The sequence below is a fragment of the Pecten maximus genome, chromosome 4, assembly GCF_902652985.1.
Source record: "Pecten maximus chromosome 4, xPecMax1.1, whole genome shotgun sequence".
Classification (NCBI taxonomy): domain Eukaryota; kingdom Metazoa; phylum Mollusca; class Bivalvia; order Pectinida; family Pectinidae; genus Pecten; species Pecten maximus.
The window spans coordinates 22720192-22742251 of NC_047018.1; the positions used below are offsets into that span (position 1 = coordinate 22720192).

Sequence of the window (22060 nt, forward strand, 5' to 3'; positions counted from 1 at the left end):
GGACCAACCCGAAAAATAACAACACTTGGTCAGGACCATCTCAGGATCATTTCTGGCAAGTTTCATCTTAATCCCACTGGTGGAACTTGAGAAGAAGATTGAAATGTGAAAAGTTTACGGACGGCGGACGGCGCACGACGCACGGCGCACGGCGGACGACGACGGACGAAGCATGATGGCTATAGGTCATCCTGACCCTTCGGGTCAGATGACCTAAAAATATAATTGCCTTCTCCCAATTAAAGTAACCTGATTTGGGGTTAAGGAGGAGGAGTACCTAAAAACCCCAATAACAAGCATGTTTAGCGGTTACACAGAAGACAGAGGTCAAAATTAACTCTTTTTTTTTTCAATGGCAATATTCTTCATAGCATGTGCCTATAATTTCCACTTGCAAAATTAAATTTTTAACTAGCAAACTTGATATAGCAGTGTTTTCATTAATTTTAATGCAAAGTAAAGTAGATAAAAATACAGGAATCACACCACTAATCAGAAACATTTAATTCGTCATAAAATCATATTTTCTAATGTTGGTATCTATTTCCACTCAAATTTTCACTATTTATGCTTGTGTATCACACCTGTGAGCAGAGTGTCAGGGAAAATATATCAGAAAAAAATTGAGAGTAGACAAAATTTTTACTAGCATTTCCTGCAATTTAACAGTTAATTTTGAACCCTGGAAGATGTCAATTTACTACACGTTACATATCAAAAGAATGACAGTAACTTTCTGATTTTGGTGTTGATGATAATATGTAACATATTCTGGAGGTTCAATGGATATATTATACAATCATGACTGCCATACCTCAGCTTATGACAGTTCCATAACAAACATTTTTATGGAATACAAAATTGTTAGGTTTCTTCATTTTCGAGTTCAATTTTTACCCACTCGCAACAAGTTGCTTCAAAAGTTAAACTCTCCCACTGTTTACTTATGCCTTTCAACACATAAAACCAAAACTTCAACGTCCAAAATGTTTGAAAACAAGTTTTCCCCAAATATTCCGGTACCAGTAAATAATACTTCACTATTATCAGAATCCTAGCACACTTAAAAGGAGTTCACTGGTTACATTTTCTTGCACAAAATTCTTTGAGACTTTTTCACTGGTTAAGGATGGGGCCAATTTGTCTCATTTTGGCAAGACAATGGTTGAATGGGAAAGGAATTTTACAGGTTAACTGCAAATTTTGGGAATTTTGCTTAAATATGAATTAATTTTTTATTAGGAATATATTATACAAGGCCCATTATATTATCCAACCATAAATGACCCAAGAAAAAGCCCTGTTAAACTCTCCTCTCTTCAAGATTCATACTTTATCAATGTACCTACCTCTGCCTCATCCACGTCAACCTTCAGGAATACAACATTTGTAAACTCTTTAGAAAATTCCTGAAAAAAAAAGAGTAATACCTTATTATGATATGGTATAATAGAAGATCCACAGTGTTGATAATCACAGTTTAATAATCTCAAATGGTAAGAAATGTAAGTATGTGTCGCCCATCTTGCTATGTCAATATTTCATAAGCATTTTATAAGGTATTAACATTGGTTTAAATGTAATTCTAACAAGGGGCCCGTGGGCCTTAACCGTCACCTGAGTTTTGATATATTTTAGCATATTTGACCCCTCTGACCTTGAATAAAGGTTAAGGTCATTCATTTGAACAATCTTTACTTACCCACGAATGCTACAAACCCGATATCAGGTTTCTGGGCCTCTTTGTTATAAAGAATTCATTTAAAGATTTTAGCATATTTGATCCCTGTGACATTGAATAAATGTCAATGTCAATCATTTAACAATCTTTATAGCCATTTACCTCAGAAGAATGCTACGAAAGCAATATCAGGTCTCTGGGTCTCTTGGTTAGCAAGAAGAAGTCATAGAAATATTTTAGCATATTTGACTCACATGACCCTGAATAAAGATCAAGGTCATCCATTTAAACAAACTTGGTAGCCCTTCATCCCAGCATGCTGCAGACCAAATATTGGGTCTCTGGGTTTTTTTGGTCATCAAGAAGAAGTTTTAATAAAGATTTTAGCATATTTGATCCCTGTGACCTTGAATGAAGGTCAAGGTCATCTATTTAAAAACTAGGAAGCCAGCTTGCTACAGACCCAATATTAGGTCTCTGGGCCTGCTGGTAATTAAGAAGTTGAAAATTTCATCAAATCCATTCAGGTTTTCAGGACTAGTAGTATAGTAGGGATTTAAATGTCTTACCTCTATTTCCCCTCTCCCAGATCACTGTGCTATATAACTCTCTATAACTTTCACAGTAACTACTAACTGACTGTACTGAATAAAATTGAGGAAATATGCATGATTGACCATGTACACTTTTTGAGTGACTTGTGTATTCATTGTTTGAGATAAATATATATAACCAATAACTTTCACAAGGGTCATGACTAGGACTACCTTTGTGACATGTTCAATTATTAACACTGGTTTCATATCACCTGTACAGGTGAGAAACAGGTAAACACTAATTAGATTTTGAAATAAACATCTATTATTTTTTACAGAACAGTTATGAATATTTGTTACATTCTATTGATTATATTGATGTATTTTGTGTGAGTTGTGACTAGGTGTGTCAAGGAATTGGTAATAATTACAGGAGGCCCAGAGGGCCTGTATCGCTCACCTGGTTTTCATTATATATGAAACAAGAATGATGCTTAAGTATATTTGTCACTGATATTGCTATGTCAATATATCATAGGCATTTTATATGGGTACATGAGGTTTTTATGCCAAAAAATGCATTAATCCATGAAATGAAATTGACATTTAAACCAATTGACCCGTTTTGACTTCGTCCTCTGCCCCACCGGAGTTTCGGAGAAAAAGTAATTTATATCATTTCTGCCAAAATGACCCTTTTTGGCCCCGCCTCTTACATTCCCGGGTGTCAGCCCTGTCATTTGTACAATTTGAATCCCTGCCTAAGGGGGGTTCTACCAGGCAAATATAAGCGATATCCATTGCTTAGTTTCAGTGAAGAAGTTGTTTATATCCATTGCTTAGTTTCAGTGAAGAAGTTGTTTATATCAACTTAGCCAAATTGACCCCCTTTTGACCCCGCCCCTCAGTCTACTTTATAGTCCACCAATGTGTGACATCACATAAGGAAACAGCTGTCAACACACAATGGCTCTTCACAGTCTGGGCACCAATATACCTTGTCTCAGTTCTTGGAAACTTTCCTGCATCCTCCTCCTTTCGATACTGTTTTCCTGTGTTCACATTACATAAGAACTTTTCCTGGTAGGATTCCTTATTTACCTGGAATCTTTTCAGGAAAATATTTATCTGACAGTCTAGCTAAGTTTTCTCTAAGTTCACTGGGGGTGACCTCTCATGGGTTTTCTGATGTGTGTAGCTGCTGACAAGCTTGTGCCCCAGTTCAGCTTTTGAATTGTTTTCAATGTAGAATAAAGGCACCTAATCTTTCACCTATTTCCATGTTACATTAAATTGGCTATTATGAAAACCTGTCTAGTATAAACAAAATTTGCTGTCCCAATAGTCATTTTTCAACCAATCCTACCCGAATATTATGCAAGACTGGCTGTTTGGTACTGGTTGGTCAAGCATGAATGGGTATGTCAGAATGCAGAGTTACTTGACCGTGAAACTACTGTAATATGTGTTCACAAGTGAGAATTTATTTTGTGAGTGAATGTCATAACAATAACATAAACTAGTCTTTGTCATTTGTTTGTTAACTATGGGTTAGAATATTGGACAGTAAATTCACGCAATAGAAGCGAAACTTTCTCCTATTTGTTGATATATTGTCCGGCCCATCCAGGTCTCAATGAATCGAAACCTTATGAAACATGTGTTTTTCTGCCCAATACCACTTCTTAATTACAGTCGATGGATCAGGGTGTTATTAACATTGTAAAGATAATATAGTAGAAGAAAAAATCCATTGTTTGAAGAACTCCACAGATTTCTGTATGAACATGAGAGTAGTGATTGACTGGGTTCATAAAGCATGGCACAATGCGACCTCGTCAGCTATTGATCGATGTTTTACGAAGGTGGGGTTTGTTGACAGTTGTACTCGTGTCGAGATAGAATCAGACTGTCCCGATGATCATGTACTGTTAGTGGAATAATTATTAGATTCGCTTGTTAGAGTTCATGGACAGCAAAAAACAGTCACTAATAAGCAATTTCTTAAGTGGCCGTACAAAATTTGGGCTGTCTATGCCTAATGTAAATAGCCTTGACAAAATACATATGTGATGATGTACAAGAATAAAATGAAATTCACTTCTTAATGTATTCAATATCATTTATTATATTGTTTATTGTATTGTAAATTATTGCATGTAAATGAATGCATTTGTATAATAAAATGTGTTATTCTAAACTTGTAGTAATTGTTACAAACAAGGGGAGTAACTCTGTAAGCCAGAAAAGATTAAACCCGGTTATTGTTGACAAATTCTCAGTGACCCAAGGATTTCATTATATCTGGGTTCGACTGTACTTGTTTCCTGTGGCACAGTTCCAATTCGCTTTCCGCATGATAAGGTCTATTGGGCCCCGCCTCTGTGACCCAAAGGGAGCCACGCCCTGCATTTATACAACATGAGATATCCCTTTGTCCAACTATGCTCCAGACCAAATTTCATCAAAATCCATTCAGGCATTTAGGACTAATAGGGATTTAAAAGATTTACCTCCCTCCGTTTATACAGAGTTAGATCTCCTTTGCCCAGTTGTGCTCTAGACCAAATTTCATCAAAATTCATTAAGGCATTTAGGACAAGTGGGTATTTAAAGGATTTATCTGTGTTTCCCCCTATTGGCTAGCCCTACTGGCCCCAATGGAGCCACACCCTCCATTTATACAGAGTTGGATTTGCTTTTCCCAACAATGCTTCAGACCAAATTTCATCAAATTCATTCAGGCATTCAGTACTAGTAGTGATTTAAAGAAAAGTTGACAGAAGGACAACGACGGATGCCGCGCCATCTCACCAGCCTTTCTGGCCAGGTGAGCTAAAAATCTCAGAAACTCATTTTCTTAATTATATAAGGGACTTGCTTCAGGTGAAACACCAGCTGATTTATTTGTGCAAGCCCAAATTCTGTCACTGAGATCAGATATTATATACCGTATATCGTTTTTTTTTTAAGAGTGTCTAATTTTCGCGACCAGACTCGGTCGCAAATCATGATATCGCTAAAATTGATCACATTTTACAGTTAGAGTTAGCTCCCTTGTAGGGGTGTTGTCATGAACCGATCACCTGTTTACACATGCCGTATACAGGTGTGCTTAATTGGCAGTGACTCGACTGAACTGTTTTATTCAATAAAAATGTACTCACATTTGACCATATGTTTTGTCCTTTGTATAGATCTATTTGAAATCATAACGAGTCGCATTGCCAAGTGAAACATGGCCAAGCTACGATTTGTAACCGTTACACGGAAGGACAAAGAAAATCCGGTCAGGGACAGACCTGAGTTTGCTGAAGCAAACAAACGTGTAGATAAATTATTATTACTGTACTTCTTTGTTTTTGTTGGTTATGAAACATATGTACGCTAAAATTTGAATTACACGTTGTGAAAACGCTAAAAATTAAACATGTCATTTTGTATAGAAAACGCGAAATTTGGCATACGCTAAAAAAAAACGATATACAGTATCATGCCCTCTAAAACTATTGCATGGTAATTGCAGTATTTATGGATGCCTTTGGAGACACTTCTGAAAGGACTTACCTCAATTCTAGGTGAAATCGCCTTGCATGGTCCACACCATGTGGCAAAGAAGTCTACAACTACTAGCTTGCCTTCGCTACCGTTGATTGCTGCATCAAATTCTTGCTATAGAAAAGAAGAGGAAACTGTTATGAACAATATTAAAAGTGACGAGGCCCTGTATCACTCATCTGTTCTGTGGAAACTGAAACCTGTCAAGTATATCATTACCCTGAAATTTTGATATTCAGGAACAAAACATTGCATTTGTTGCAAGATGTGCTGAAGTAGGGGTGACATGTCTTATTCCAGACCCACACAGAACTATACGGACCCTTCCCCTTACAAGACTATTCCTAAGGATAGACTGCAAGATATTTGCTTGTTTGGTTGTTATGTATATGGTGTTACTGGTCTGTGAGATATCTTATAGTATTATGGTCTAAGGGGAAATAACTCCATTCCGGATATTGTTGTTTATTTCTAATTTTGTTTTATTAGTTTGTACTTGATTCCGGATATGTTGGTCCGAGATATGTTTTATAATTAGTTGAATAAAATGGCGACAATGTATCAAGACGCTCGTCATTGTTATTAAAATATATATTCCTCTCACAGCCTGTCAGCAACGACATATTACATGGTTCAATTTTTCATGAAAAACCAGGATCATTTTAAGGCAGAATCTTTGTTCGAATAACGCAGGAGATTCTTCAAAAGATGCCTTGAGCTAAGGGTTAAGTAGATCTGTAACAGGCAGCTTGACTTTGATCCCAGAGGGCCTGCATTGCTAACCTAAATATTTCAGTAAATATGGCAAAATACTCTAATTTAAGTTAAACCAGGTATTTCAAATATTTTCCTAATTTTGAACTGCCTCTCCAAACAATGGTTCAAACTTCAGGTGGACCAAATCCTGTCATTCTTGAAAAAGAACAAGAGGCCCATGGGACCTGTATCGCTCACCTGGTTGGATTTGACCAAATGTCAAAATAATGCTCATGTTCAATTTGTTAATACATATATATATACTCTCTAAGGGACTGAAAGACCCTACGGATTATTTCTACGACATGATTGTGTTTTAAGTCCTGTAGGGTGGGAAAAGACCCTTGGGCCTATTTTCACATCAGAATTGTGTTTATCCCTTAACGTCCAGCAATGCTATACATGGTTATGGGATGGAGGGTCACAGTAACCATTTATGCAAAATCTGTTCCCTTTTCCCAAAGGATGTTTCCGACTAAATTGGGTTCAAGTCCATTCATAACTTTATGACAAGTAGCGATTTAAAGGAATTGTGAGGTTCTCATTTTCATTTATTTGGATTTTTCTTTGTTTCCTATTTTTAAGGTGAGTAACAAGTAAGAGGTTGTTAATTGTAGATGATCAGTTTTGTGGTAATATGGACGTGGCCCCTACTTGGCCTTGGCAACTGTGAAGATCAGAGATAATGTTTTAAGTAGTAAATGATAGAGTTAACACCAGTGGAGGTTGTTTAGGCTCCTGGTGTAATTATTAGGTCCTAAGTATGTTAGATGTACCTTGGTGGTCATTCTCAGAGGTCGGTGTGTATACTGTATATGTTTTCAGAGGCAGGGTTAGGTCCTTATGGGTGGTTTATAAATAGCTATAGGCATGTGGTCAGTCTCGAGGACTGGTATATGCATAGCCGCCTGATCAGTGTGGTCAGTTTGGGGGACTGGTTTATAAATAGGTATGTGGTCGGTGGGTGGACTGCATTAAAATAGATTCCCAGGCTGTGGTATAAATAAGTACATGTATGTGGTCATTGGATGGGCTGCCTTAAAATAGATTCTCGGGCTGTGGTATAGTCGGTTCCTAGAGGTTGTATAAATAGAACTTGACCATGATGTCATTCTTTTATTAGACTGTGTTGCTGGTTAAGTTTAGCATATAGTGTAGGTAGTTGGGTTTATTAAGTGATGTCACTGGTCAAGAATAGTTCGCTGGCCATATATGATTGGGCTGTCACGGGTACAAATTTTTTGCCCCGGGTACTCGGTCTTTACAACCCAACCCGTACCCGGTTACCCGTTGGCTGTAGACTTGTAAGTTGTAGCCCTGTACGGACATTTAGAATAGAACAGGAGAGGCCTTCGATATTATGAACATGGATTTGTTTGTGTTAAATGAATACCATGTTGTTTGGTTGACATACGTGCAGTTTGTTTTGCGCATGACCGGAAACACAGCTCTACCATAATAACTCAGGTAAAGAAGCGAGCAGTTCTATACTATCGTTATCGTCCATTGCTTGTGCGAGTCTTGTGTATGGTTATTACAGTAAATGTTTAGTTGGTGTCAAGTTGAGGTTTCTCTAATGTGTGTGTGTTTTGCCTTACTACATTGTGGAGTTCCGAGTGTTACCAGAAAAATCTGTGTCGAGGCAGCACATTTCGCGGCCATGAGAAAGTGTCAACAGACGATGCAACAATGTGACTGTTCATACAGGAGACATGTTTACAGAGCACTAAAAACAATGTTTAATTATTTATATGTGATGACTCAAGTGTGTTCAAGCTATACGGTGTTCTTTGAAATATATGTGTATTTTGGTGAACTATAGTAGTTGGTACTATGTTAGTACAAAGTCACACAATTTCAAACCCGGGTCGGGATCAAAACCGACCAGTGACCGGTCACCCGGGTACTCGTTACAGCCCTAAATTATATAAAGGCCTGTTCACTTAGAGTAGGGGCTTGTTGAGATTGAGTTGTTAGAAGAGTTTTCAGAGTGAGTCTTTGGAATACAGAGTTAGTTTTAGAGAGTTTTCAGGGTTAGTGTTTGGAGTTGGTCTTATTAACACAGAGACTTTGGATTTTATGGACTTAGTTTAGATAGAGAGTATGGAAATGTGTAGAGTAGTTTAGTTTATGGTTTTGAGTTGTAGTTTAGTTAAATATAATAAGCAACTGTAAGAAACTTGTATTGTGCAGTTATTTTCTTCAAGTTGGTTACTTCTAAAAAGAATTGGAGTGGATTCTATTGGATACTGCTAGAGTTGAACTGACTCTAGTCATTTCTTATTTACTTTGTGAATTATTTGTGAATTTAGATGTTCTACTTCTGGAGTAAACGTATCTTGATTGGCAAGTACTTTGAATGAAAGTCATATCGTAATAAAACTGAAGGAATTTTATATACCTGTGTATGTTTTTAATTTCATCGATAAATGTAATGATGTGGTGTCAGAAGAAATAAAGAGTTAGCAGAAACCTAACAGAATTACCTCTATTTCCTCTATTGAGCCCCATCCCTCTAGATCTGGCCCCTTGGGGGTTCAAAGTCATCATTAATGCAAAATCTGTTCCCCTTCCTCAAAGGATGTTTCTGACCACATTGGGTTCAAATCCATTCATAACTTTATGACAAGTATCGATTTACAGGAATTACCTCTATTGCCCCTATTTTGCTCCTCCCCTTTAGCCCCTTAGGGGTCAAAGTCATCATTAATGCAAAATCTATTCCCCTTCCCCCAAGGATGTTTTTGACCAAATTAGGTTTAAATCCATTCATAAGTTTATGACTAGTAGCGATTTAAACGAATTACCTCTATTTCCCCAATGAGCCCCACCCTCTGGCCCCTTGGGGGTCAGAGTCACCATTTATGCCAAATCTGTTCCCCTTTACCCAAGGAATAACCTCTACTGTATAGCAGGAAATTTTATCAGGCTTTAATTTGGTGATTCGGCAGGTTCGTATACACTGGTGACCCCAAAACATTGAATTTCCTCGCACCAGTTTGAATTTTTCAATGAAAATGAACGTTTTAGATGTCGGGTAGTTTTTCAGTGTAATTTTCACAAAAATTAATTATAATGCAGTATTTGTCATACTTATATTAATTGATATACATGTATTGTGGGTAGTTGTTCACCAATTATTCATATGTACCCTAACCTATCTGCATTTTGGCTGACAATCGCCGGGCAACAACCAACGCTACGCAGGACTCATTACTCTCTGCCACATCAAATCCGAGGTAAACTGCGCACCCTGATCCGTCAAGACTTCCTGGGGTACGCGACAACACAAGGATGGGTTAAGGATAGTCAGTGGGCACCCAACCTGAGTGTGTTGTTGAAAGGAAGAGCCCTTGATGTTTTTTCGAGACTTCCTGTTGAGCAGAGTTTGAACTATGAGGTGCTGAAATGTGCTCTACTGAAGAGATTCGAGATGACAGAGCAAGGTTTCCGGAAGCGGTTCATAGATGGTAGACCGGAAAAAGGTGAGACCTTCAGCCAGTTTGCTGTTAGACTAGACAGTTATTTTCAAAGATGGTTGGAGATGGCAGGCATAGAGAAAAGTTTCGAAGGACTGAAGGATTTGATGGTTCGAGACCAATTTCTTCGTGCCTGTGGAACAGATCTTACGTTGTTCCTTAAGGAGAGAATTCCTAAGTCCATTGGAGAGATGTCCAAACTTGCTGACCAGTATGCTGAGGCACGAGGTGATGCATCCAGCTTAGCTAGGCCGAAGTATGGAGGGCATAAGTCAACTTCCAGCAACACGAATCAGCAGGGACAGTCTGGCAAGATTACTGATACGGGACCTAAAGACAAACCGAACACTGGTTCTGTGAAGCATTGTTACATTTGTCAGAAAACAGACCATCTTTCATTCAATTGTCCACAAAAGGTTAGTAAGAAGAAGAATGGAGCTAATTATGTTGCTTCTAAGGACAAGAAGAAAGACGGAAAGTCAGGTGTTACGCAAGTAAAGAGTGTAACGAAGAGGACTGACGAGGATGCACATGTAACTGCGTCTTGCAACGAAACGACGGAAATGCCGGTCGTACAGGGATTTGTTGGGAACCATCCTGCGTCAGTTTTACGGGACTCTGGTTGTGAGCGATGTATTGTCCGGACATGTCTTGTAAGAGATGAGGATCGCACTAGTGAAACAGAGACGTGTGTCTTAGCCAACGGACAAAAGGTTGATGTTCCTGTTGCTTACCCAGTGGTGGATACTCCTTACTTTAAAGGTAAAGTTCGGGCGTGGTGTATGGATACCCCGGTATATGACTTGATACTTGGTAATATCAAGGGAGCCAGGAAGCCATATGATCCAGATAAGGATTGGAAGCGAGATGAGGGGTTGGACGCACATGCAGTACAGACAAGAGCACAGAAGCGTAAAGAAGATAAGCCGTATCGTTCGATCAAAGTGCCAAGTGTAAAAGACCTAGGGTCACCGTTGGATATCAAAACTACTCAAGGGGAAGATGATAGTCTGAAGTCCGTTTGGGAAATGGCGAAGAATGGAACTATGAAGGACCGTTCCGATGGTGGCCAATCTCGGTTTTATGTATCCAGGGGACTTTTGTTCAGAGAGTTCAAGAGCCCTATTTCTGCAAATGGACACTTATTTAAACAGCTTGTGGTTCCTACGGTGTACAGACCAACAGTTCTGCAGTTAGCTCACGAATCCATGATGGCAGGTCACATGGGAGCGAAGAGGACACTGGAGAGAATAACCACAGAATTTTTCTGGCCAGGAATAACTTCTGATGTGACAAGATACTGTCGGTCTTGTGACGTCTGTCAGCGGACGTACCCTAAAGGAAAGGTTGGTAAGGTACCAATTGGATCGATGCAGTTGATCGACATTCCTTTTCATCGGGTGGCCATTGATATTGTGGGACCATTGGATCCAGTAACAGAGAGAGGCAATCGGTATACACTTACCATTGTTGACTATGCGACAAGATACCCCGAAGCAGTGCCATTGAAGGGAATAGAAGCTGAACGGGTTGCTGAGGCTTTAGTTGATGTCTATAGTCGAGTTGGCATACCCCAGGAAGTCATGACGGATTTGATGCGAGAGGTAAGTCGGTTGCTGTCTATTCGTCAGTTAACTACGACACCGTATCATCCGATGTGTAACGGCCTCGTTGAACGATTCAACGGTACCCTGAAGCAGATGTTGCGAAGGATGTGTTCTGAAAGACCTCGAGATTGGGATAAATATATCAACGCCTTGTTGTTTGCCTATAGAGAAGTTACACAGGAAAGTCTTGGTTTCTCGCCATTTGAGTTGCTCTATGGACGCAAGGTAAGGGGACCAATGATGATTCTTAGGGAACTGTGGACCAAGGATATTCAGGACCCTGATATCAAGACCACTTATCAATATGTGATTGATCTGAAGGAGCGATTGGAAGAGACTTGCAAGATGGCTCGGCAGAATCTGAAATCAGCGAGGGCTCGACAATCGATCTACTACAACAAGAAGGCGAAAGACAGGAAGATGAATCCTGGGCAGAAAGTATCATACTTGCCAACTTTCCCGATTTAGTCGGGAATTTCCCGATTCCAGACTCCCTGCCCCGTCTCCCGATCGTATAGATAAAACATAGTGTATTCTCCCGATTTTGGAGAATATGTCTTGATAACCCCGTATGGAGCCCCTATTCTACTTGTTAGATTCACTTAGGCCTATGACAGGTAACGCTTGCTGGCTGGTGGAAGACATATGTGTGGGGCATTGGTCAGTTAACTGACTTGCTCACAGACCGTAACAAAACTCTGACACTTCACTGACTGCAAGGGTGACAATACCCCGATAAATAAACAATTAATTAAAACCAATTAAGCTGAGGACGCGTGGTGATGGTTTTGTAGCAGGTCAATCATGGTTGATTAAACGCTTGTAAATGGCTTCTTATAATGCCTTTGATGTCAAGCGCATAAACGACCTCTACTTGACAGTTTATCTCGGACAGAAAAAGTGAAAACAACACTGGCAATGTTACCAACGGAGTATCAAATTTGACAGATTACTTATTGAAATGTTAACTACATTTAGTATTAGTATTGCTTCCTACGAAAAGGAACAAGTTATTAATGCAGTGGAAAGGACCATATATGATAGAGGAGAGAAAGGGGTCCATGGACTACAAGGTCAAAGTCGATGGCAAGTCAAAGACATACCATGCCAACCTGCTACGACTCTAGGTGGACAGGGAGACGGGCTGTGTAGTCAAGGATGTGCCAGGTGTTCTATCTGTAATTTCTGCCATGGCTATTGAGGAAGGAGACCGTAATGGTGGAGCGTTTACAGAAGATGAGATTGTTACGTCACCTGAGCCGACAAGAACTGAGACGTCTGAGGATGTTCTGATATCAGAGTTGCTTAGTAAGAAGCGGAGTAAGGATGTTCAGAATTTGTTGGATGAGTTTGAGGATGTTCTCACGGATGTTCCAGGGAAAACTAACCTAGGACAACATGACATCGTAACATTGACAGAGGAGCCATTCAGAGCTAAGAGCCATAACATACCCTACAATATGAAGAAGACGATACAAGATGAAGTCAAGAAAATGTTAAAGATGGGCGTGATAACACCATCCGAGTCCCCGTATTCTGCTCCAGTGGTGATCGTCAAGAAAAAAGATGGCAGTAATCGATTTTGCATCGACTACCGACAGCTAAATAGAGTCACCATTTTTGATGCGGAGCCTATGCCGTCTTGAGAGCGCTATTCCAGAGGCTTCGAGGAGCGAGACTTACAGCCAGACCTACCAAATGTGCTATTGGCTATGGAAGTCTGGAGTGGCTTGGTCATATAGTCGGAGATCAATGTCTTGCGCCAAATCCAGAAAAGATAAAAGCTATCCTTGAAGTGCTGACACCAGAGACAAAGAAGCAAGTTAGATCATTCATGGGAATGGCAGGCTTCTACAGGAAGTTCATACCAGACTTTGCTTCGATATCAGTTCCGTTAACTGATTTGACTAGAAAGGGACAGCCACATCGAGTTCAATGGAAGGAGGCACAAGAGAGAGCATTCATTACTTTGAAGAAGATGCTATCATCCAGTCCGATACTCAAACTGCCTGATATTGAAAAGGAGTTTGTGCTACAGACCGATGCGTCAGACTACGGGCTTGGTGCCGTTCTTTTGCAAGAGGATGAAGGAACCTTATTTCCTGTTGCCTATGCCAGTCGAAAGCTTAAAGGCGGTGAAACATCCTGTGCTGTGGTAGAGAAGGAATGTTTGGCGGTGATATGGGGAATCTTGAAGTTCCAGAAATATCTTTATGGGCGACAATTCACTCTCGAGACTGATCACCAGCCGTTGCTATATCTCAACAAGATGAAAGGGACCAATGCAAGACTCATGCGATGGGCTTTGCAGATACAGCCGTACCGTTTCACAATTCGAGCAATCAGAGGCAAAGACAATGTCAGTGCAGATTGCCTCAGCAGGCTGTAGGATGGAGGAATTCAGGAGTTTTGTCTACTTTCCAGGATATATAGTTTTAGGAGTAAATGTCTTATGTGTGATGTGAAAATGAAATATGTTACCTATTTCATTTTTCTAAATGGGGGCGTGTGTCACATGTCGACATTTTAGGCATTATTCATGGTAAGTATTAGTGATTGACTCGTGGAACAGGTAAGTATATTTAAATTTCGCGGGCAAGGCAAAGCCCTTGGGGGTCAGAATCATCATTTGTTTCTGACAAAATTTGGTTAAAATTCACTTAGTATTTTATGACTAGTAGTGATTTAAAGCAAATGTTGACGGACAGACGGTGGACTCCACGCCATGGCATAAGCTCACTGGATTTCACTTATCTTCGGCGGCCAAGGGCCATTTTGAACACCCCTAGAGCTTGTGGTGACTTTCCAATGTCGCATCAACTAAAGTGTATATGAGTTATCTCCCCCATACACAAACCAGGAAGCAAGCAAAAAAAAGTTTGGAATACTGACTACTGAGCGATAAAACAGGTCATTGTGTACGATTTAAGCTGTTCTTCTATAATTTATTTAAATTCAACAAATGTCCTGTCTTCAAACATATAAAAGCGTGAATCATATCTCTATAATCACAAACAAATACTTTGCAGAAGGAGCGGAAGGAGATAAGATTGTCTAGTGTATTGTGAGCATTTTTTGGGAAAATTTTTTCCATCCCCATCCTGAACTCATCAGGATTTATCATTGAAACAAGCGAAATTTTTATTCCCCTGAGAGTTCCAAATGAAGTTGTTTTAGCGAAATTTGGCGATGACCACTTTAGGTTGCTATTTCACAGTACCTTATTTTCAATTTTCACAGAAATCAAACAATATCTAAATTTCAACCAATCTGAAGCCACCATGTTGTTACTATGAAAGCCAAACCCATACAGTTGAATTTGCAGTCCCCTAATATACCTATATAGAAATTTTCATCAAAATTGGGACAATATTCAAATTTCATCCAATCAGAAGCCTCGGTTTGGTTACTATGTCAACGAAACCCATCAGTTGAATTTGCAGTCCAATAATACCCCTATAAATCAACTTTCGTTGATATTGAATATTATGTAACAGAAGCCAGTAAATGGCAGCCATTTTCTTAAAAGGTGAAATTAAGGTTGAACATACCAAATTTCATTAAAATTGTTCAATATTTAATTTTCGAACAATCAAGAGGTCAGGAAATGGCAGGCCATTTTGGTTGGGTTTTTTTCTCAAAAGATAAACATTGCCATGGTTTTTGCACTGCCATACTACAGGTAGCAGACAACAGAAAGACTGCCTGGCCATGAATGATTTTTTTTTTGTCAAGCAAATAACTCCTCTATTATATGCATAAAAAATGAAAAATTAAGTGTACACTATATTTGGGATATTTAGATAATTCAGTATGAAGCATATACAGGCTTCTTATTTATTAAAAATTAAATTAATAAATTGGTTCTGGATTTTAAATTTCCGGATTTTCTGACAGTGTGTTTACACCGGAAATATAGTTTTGACTACAGTGAAAAATGGTGCATGATAGTGAAGGTAAGACTGTGAGAAAACTTAATGTACAACATATGTCAAACCAAGATTAATTCGTCCTTTGAGACAGAGAAATTTATAATTTCAGTGTGTGTCATTTTGGGTCAAATGTCATGATATTTTGCAATTTTTGTTTAAGGTTTTTTGAAGTCGTACCATGGTATTCACAGGTAAGAAAAAAAATCAGTTTATTTATCCTTGAGAGCTGTATTAAAATTGCCAATGTTGTACAGATTACAAATACAAATGTACTGTATATATACTTTATTATAGGAAATATTTAAGAAATAATTAACGATGATTCGTGTATTATTGCAGGATATACAACGAGGACGAGGATATTTTGCAATTAAATTAATAACGAAGGCCGCAGGCCTGAGTTATTAATTAAAATTGCAAAATATCCGAGGCCGAGTTGTATATCCTGCAACAATACACAAGTCAAAGTTGATTATTAGTCCCCTGCCATTTGAAAAACGGGGGGACTTTAGGTTTACCCTCCGTCCGTCTGTCTGTCCGTCCGTCTGTCTGTCCGTCCGTCTGTCTGTCTGTCACGCAATAGTTGTCCGGACAACTCCTCCTAAAGTACTACTCCGATTTTAATGAAACTTGGTATACATGATCAGTATAACATGTAGTTGTGCATCTCACTTTTTTTTTTTCCAAAAACCAATTTTCAAAATGGCTGCCGACTTCTCATTGGTTGAGACTTGTCCGGACAACTCCTCCTAAAGTACTACTCCGATTTTAATGAAACATGGTATACATGATCAGTATAACATGTTGTTGTGCATCCTATATTTTTTTTCTTTAAAAATTCATTTTTCAAAATGGCTGCCGGCTTTTCATTGGTTGAGGCTTGTCCGGACAACTCCTCCTAAAGTACTACTCCGATTTTAATGAAACTTGGTATACATGATCAGTATAACATGATGTATGCATGCCACATTTTGTTTTTCGAAAAACCAATTTTCAAAATGGCCGCCGACTTTTCATTGGTTGAGGCTTGTCCGGACAACTTCTCCTAAAGTACTACTCCGATTTTAATGAAACTTGGTATACATGATCAGTATAACATTTAGTTGTGCATGCCACATTTTGTTTTTCGAAAAACCAATTTTCAAAATGGCCGCCGACTTTTCATTGGTTGAGACTTGTCCGGACAACTCCTCCTCAAGTACTACTCCGATTTTAACGAAACTTGGTATACATGATCAGTATAACATGTAGTTGTGCATCCCACATTTTTTTTTTTAATTTAATTTTCCAAAATGGCTGCCGGCTTCTCATTGGTTGAGGCTTGTCCGGACAACTTCTCCTAAAGTACTACTCCGATTTTCATGAAACTTGGTATACATGATCAGTATAACATGTAGTTGTGCATCCCACATTTTTTTTTCCCGCAAAACCAATTTTCAAAATGGCAGCCAACTTCTCATTGGTTGAGACTTGTCCGGACAACTCCTCCTAAAGTACTACTCCGATTTTAACGAAACTTGGTATACATGATCAGTATCACATGTAGTTTGCATCCCAATTTTTCTTTTCGAAATAAAACATTTTTCAAAATGGCCGCCGGCTTCTCATTGGTTGAGGCGTGTCCGGACAATCCTAAAGTACTACTCTGATTTTAACGAAACTTGGTATACGTGATCAGTATAACACGTAGTTTAAAAAATGGGAAATAAATAGTTGCACTCCTGGATAAGGCAGGGGACTTTGTATTGCTGCTGCAATACTATCCATCCTTGTTTCTATTCTACCATGTACTGTTTAGTTCTGAGATCGACTTCTTTCTAATAGAAAAACAGCAAAGAAACCCCGAGAAAACCTTGTGATTTATTTCTTGAGTATTACATTATTTGTTGATGAAATATACATGCAATACAGTACTACAATCAAGAGCATCTTTCATATGGCATTGATTTTGAAAATAAAAAAAAGGGATAAAAAAAAAGAAAAAAAAGTGGGCCTCCGTAGGATTCGAACTCGCGTCGTGATAAAAATTAATGAAAGACTAACCCATTAGCCCACTAGGCTATGGTGACCTTAAATAAAACGGGTGAATATTAGATATATAAAATTGTTACAGCCGTGACTCCCGACCGTGTATTATTGGCACGAGCTTGTATTATTGGAAAATAATACATGGTTTTAAACCAATCAAAACTGGCGTTGCATAGCAAACATGGTAGAATTAGGGTTAACTGGCAATGTTACATATCTTAAACATGTGCCTTATTTTTCAGAATTGGGCATTTTTTCTGTACACTGCTACCTTCACCTAAACGCTTAATTTCATCGAAATCGGATAACATAAAAATTTCGACAAATCAGAAATCATCTCTATATGGTGGCCATTTTATTTTTAATTTCAACTTCGCTTATACAACATTAAAGTTCATTTCATAACCATCCTTCCCACAAAGTTTTATTGAAATCCATTGAATTTTATTCTAATAAATGCCCCGGGGTGTGCAATTTTTCATTGTGGGAGCGTTTAATAGAAGGCATATTTTACGTACTCATTCAAATTTCGCTGTCGCTACCGTTAGTAAATGTTGGGTAGTCCTTGTGTATTGGAGCATATGGCTATCACATCAGATGTCGATAAAACAATCGTTTACTGTTGTGTGATGCTGCTAAAAAAACATAATCTCTGTGTCAATTCCTTCATATGACTGTGCTGAACCAGCGAGTAATATCAAGTCTTTCATGATGTTTACAGACGATTTGAGTCGTCACAAAGGGTGGAAGGTATATTTACTGTGATGAGTGTATTAATCATCATGAAGGCTACAGGAGCATTTTGTTGTGACGTGTGACAGTCATCGTGAGAATGGAAAGAATTAACTATTTAATGTGCTAAACTCTGGATACATATGGATGGGTATTATCACTGAAACATGGATAGGGGTGTTTATTAGGGAGGGAGTGTTTATTATAATAAATACAGTAGTTAAAGAGATAAATTTTTAGACAGCCATCTTGGCTGACCAATCCGAAAAATTATAAAGAGGTAAGGATTATTGCCAGCAGGTTCTGAAATCCTCTCAGTAGTTAAGGAGTAGCCGGTAGATTGTTGTGTCTACACACAGGTACCGGACTCGTTTTATAAAATAATAACATAAGAGTACACATAAATGAGAATGTACTCTTATAGGCCTATGTTATCATCTAATAAAACGAGTCTGGTACCTGTGGTCTACAGACCGACGGACGGATAACCAAGTTCAAGCTCATTTATTACTTTGAGTCTTACGACTCATCACCTGAACCAAGAGTACATGTATGTAGGGGCCTACCCTCCAACTTTGTTGCGGCGGAGAGGGGGGGGGGGGGGGGGGGGGGGGGGGTTATAACATGCCTTTGCTCGGCCTATATTATTCGAGTATCCAAGTCCGTCATTTCAGTAGCCAAGCCTGTTTACATTTCTTACTAATTATATCATATAAGACTACAACTGCTGTGGTTTTCGGTTCCTTTTGTATGAAAACCGAAAATTACGATCAAATAGCCAGGACCTGTACCAGGAACTAGATGTAGGAAACATTATTAACACGCTAGAAATGTGATTCGTTGTAGGCCTATTACACGGAAATAATCTGATCAATATGTTTCTTCGTGTTGTTTACATATGCTGTAATTTACCTTATTTGCTACTTTTGTGACTCCCATGTTTCTTCTTATCCTAGATATAAGTCTTCCTCGTACCTCGTGTAACCTGTCTTGTGACCCCAGCCTAAAGATAGTTGTCAAGAGCACGCGCTGTAAACTGTACTGTACATAGATCTATCTAGGAGTTAGAGAAATATATACAGTACATTGTATGTAAAGATATAGAAATACGTAAAGTTAGAGAAATATATACATGTATAGAAATACGTAAAGATAGAGAAATATATACATGTACGTACGTGTATAGAAATACGTGAATATAGAGAAAATATAGATTTAGATATAGAAATATAAAGAAACAAGAAATATCTTTAAAAAAAGATAAATGGCATAGTTTTAATGCTGGTGGTTATAATGTAAAACTACTGGTGAAATAAATTCACGAACTACGATGCAATTAATAAATGCGCAGTTTCAGCACGGATAACAAAATTATATCAGTTTGAATCATTTTGGTGATAATAAGACTGCAAATGTGTCATTTGAATAGATGCATCCACTTATTCAGCTTGCATTCAATTTAAAAGGGACATCACGGTAAAAACGTTGCAATTTTGTTCCTTTCCAGTTATGTTTCTGTGCTGTTCCAATGTTCAAAGTCAATCCCTATGTCCAGCTTGACCACTCGATTCAGTTAAGAATCCCCCTCTAAATTTAGCGTGGAAATTATTTTTAGATCATTACGTGACTGTTTTGAAATCGTGGCAACAAAAAACACACGATAGCTTACAAGGCGATATCTATATTCCATCTGGGTTAGTTGGATAACGATATTATACCAGAGACTATAAGACTCTTTCATATGTGTATATGTAGGATAGGGATATTCCACCCGAGGGGTCACAAAATGTGGTGAAACCCGAGGCTTGCCGAGGGTTTTACCACATTTTGTGATCCCAAGGGTGGAATATCACTATCCTAAATACACACATAATGAAAGAGTCTTTTTCTCTCATATCATTACCGAATTTCTGGCGAAAGTGTCCCTCAGCCATCCATTTTCTTCAATTTTTGAATTTCTTTATTTGATGTTTTTACTAAAAATACTTGTGATATTCTGAAAGATCATACCTTATTTTGGCAAGCTATGATTGCACACAAATTTCATTCATTTTGTGGTTAAGTGATGAACGAATGAACAATTCGCCGATAAAAATTACCGTAACTTGACCGACTTTTACGTGGCCGTGATCGAATTGTCAACATCCGAGAAAAAGAAGTTCTATCAACAATACTGAAAGCCAACGCTGAAATGAGTTTTCCAACTTTACATATAATTTGATTTGCACCTCGACATATTTTATCATTTCACAGAATACACTGTACTTTTAAATGCCAAGTCAATTTTTTTTTATAAAATACTACGTCACTGCATGACGTCACGACTGTCATTGGAATTCCATTCATAGTTCAAGGATATTGAGAGTGATGTTGATCTCGATCGCCATGACGCGGCGATGTTTTGTGGCTGGTAATTTTAAATTCACTGTGATTTTGGCAACTTCGTGTGTGAACCAGCGAACAATGACTCTATACGAGTATTCGATCTTTTCTGTGACATAGGATTATATGTGTTTAACCGGTTGTCTTGATGAAATGACGAAGGTAGGTCCGTCGATAACGATGATCATATTGAAAGGCTATGATGTCAGTTAGTTTTCATGGTTACTCTACACAAATATAGACTCTGAGTTACAATTAAAATAAATATTTTATATGAACATCGAGGGGTGTCATTTTTACCGAATGTTCGTTCATTTAAGAGCCAAATTCCCAACTTCCAAATACACAGGTTACTGAGTAGGCCTAGGCTAGCAGTTACTGACAGTACAGAAGAGTAAACAAATTCCAGGCTCCCTGCAGACGCAAACGGAACCATTTCATAGGTTGTGATGTTTGACATTTTCTTTTTTATATATTTTTTTATGTATGGCTTTTATTTTACTTCCTGTCATTGCCAGGTGAGTGTGTGTGTTTACATTTTTTTAATGACAAATGACAAATCTGTCGGGTAGGCCAGTCTGTTACTGTACTGTACTGCAGTAACTGTTACAACAGGCCTGTAGGCCTAGTCTACAGTAACGGAGTTATATGTTCGCTCAGATGAAATGTCTAATCGTTTAACCGTGTAGCCCTATTGGTTTACTGCTGATATGATATATATTTATCTAAGAATGTATGTATTTTTATAGTTAAGTCCAACGTTTCAAAACCGACACCGACGATAAGGACTGTCGGGTGTAAACACAAGCAGACGACGTTGTGAGAGTTGTCCCTCTTGAACGGAGATTACTCCGCGCGCGTGAAATGCTATGTAAGATAGATTTAGCTATCTAACATGGGCAAACTCTATCCAACATGGCGAGATATGAGAGAAATATATATATATATGTCTCTGATTATACACAGTGGTTTAAATATTACGGCACACATATTTATGTGTAAATAAGTGTAAACACTGTTCATATAGTATAGTGACAGTAGCGATGTACTGGTACAGACTATAAATGTTACAGAGTTTGTGGAACTACTACCGAGTTTGTGTTAATATTACTGAGTTTGTGTGAAAATTACCGAGTTTATCATGACCTACTATCAGTCCGTATTACTGTTGTTTTCATGTTTGAACTGTTACAATCTATTGTACTGCTTCCCAAGTTTAATTCTAGGATTGTGTTTGACCCATTTTCCTATTATTCTCTTCATTGCGGAAGCTGTTATCGTTTTCAACCCCAGTCGATTCACATTGGAAGCCATTTTTGTTTCCATGTGTTTTAGTTTGTTGTGCGCATGCGTTTATCGTATATGTCAC

At 38.4% G+C, this 22060-nt stretch overlaps 1 protein-coding gene across 1 annotated transcript in view; it reads right to left on the reverse strand.

The window, feature by feature from the left end:
* The window catches only part of LOC117325534 (thioredoxin-1-like), a 45396-nt gene extending 26056 nt beyond the window's left edge, over window positions 1-19340 (reverse strand). Inside the window, exons 1-3 of the mRNA XM_033881825.1 lie at window positions 19222-19340; window positions 5785-5889; window positions 1350-1409 (exon numbers count right to left, since the gene is read on the reverse strand). Of these exons, the coding sequence (XP_033737716.1) occupies window positions 1350-1409; window positions 5785-5889; window positions 19222-19248 (192 nt within the window). The 5' untranslated portion in view covers window positions 19249-19340. The remainder of the gene's footprint in view (window positions 1-1349; window positions 1410-5784; window positions 5890-19221) is intronic.
* Window positions 19341-22060: the final 2720 nt, after the last annotated feature.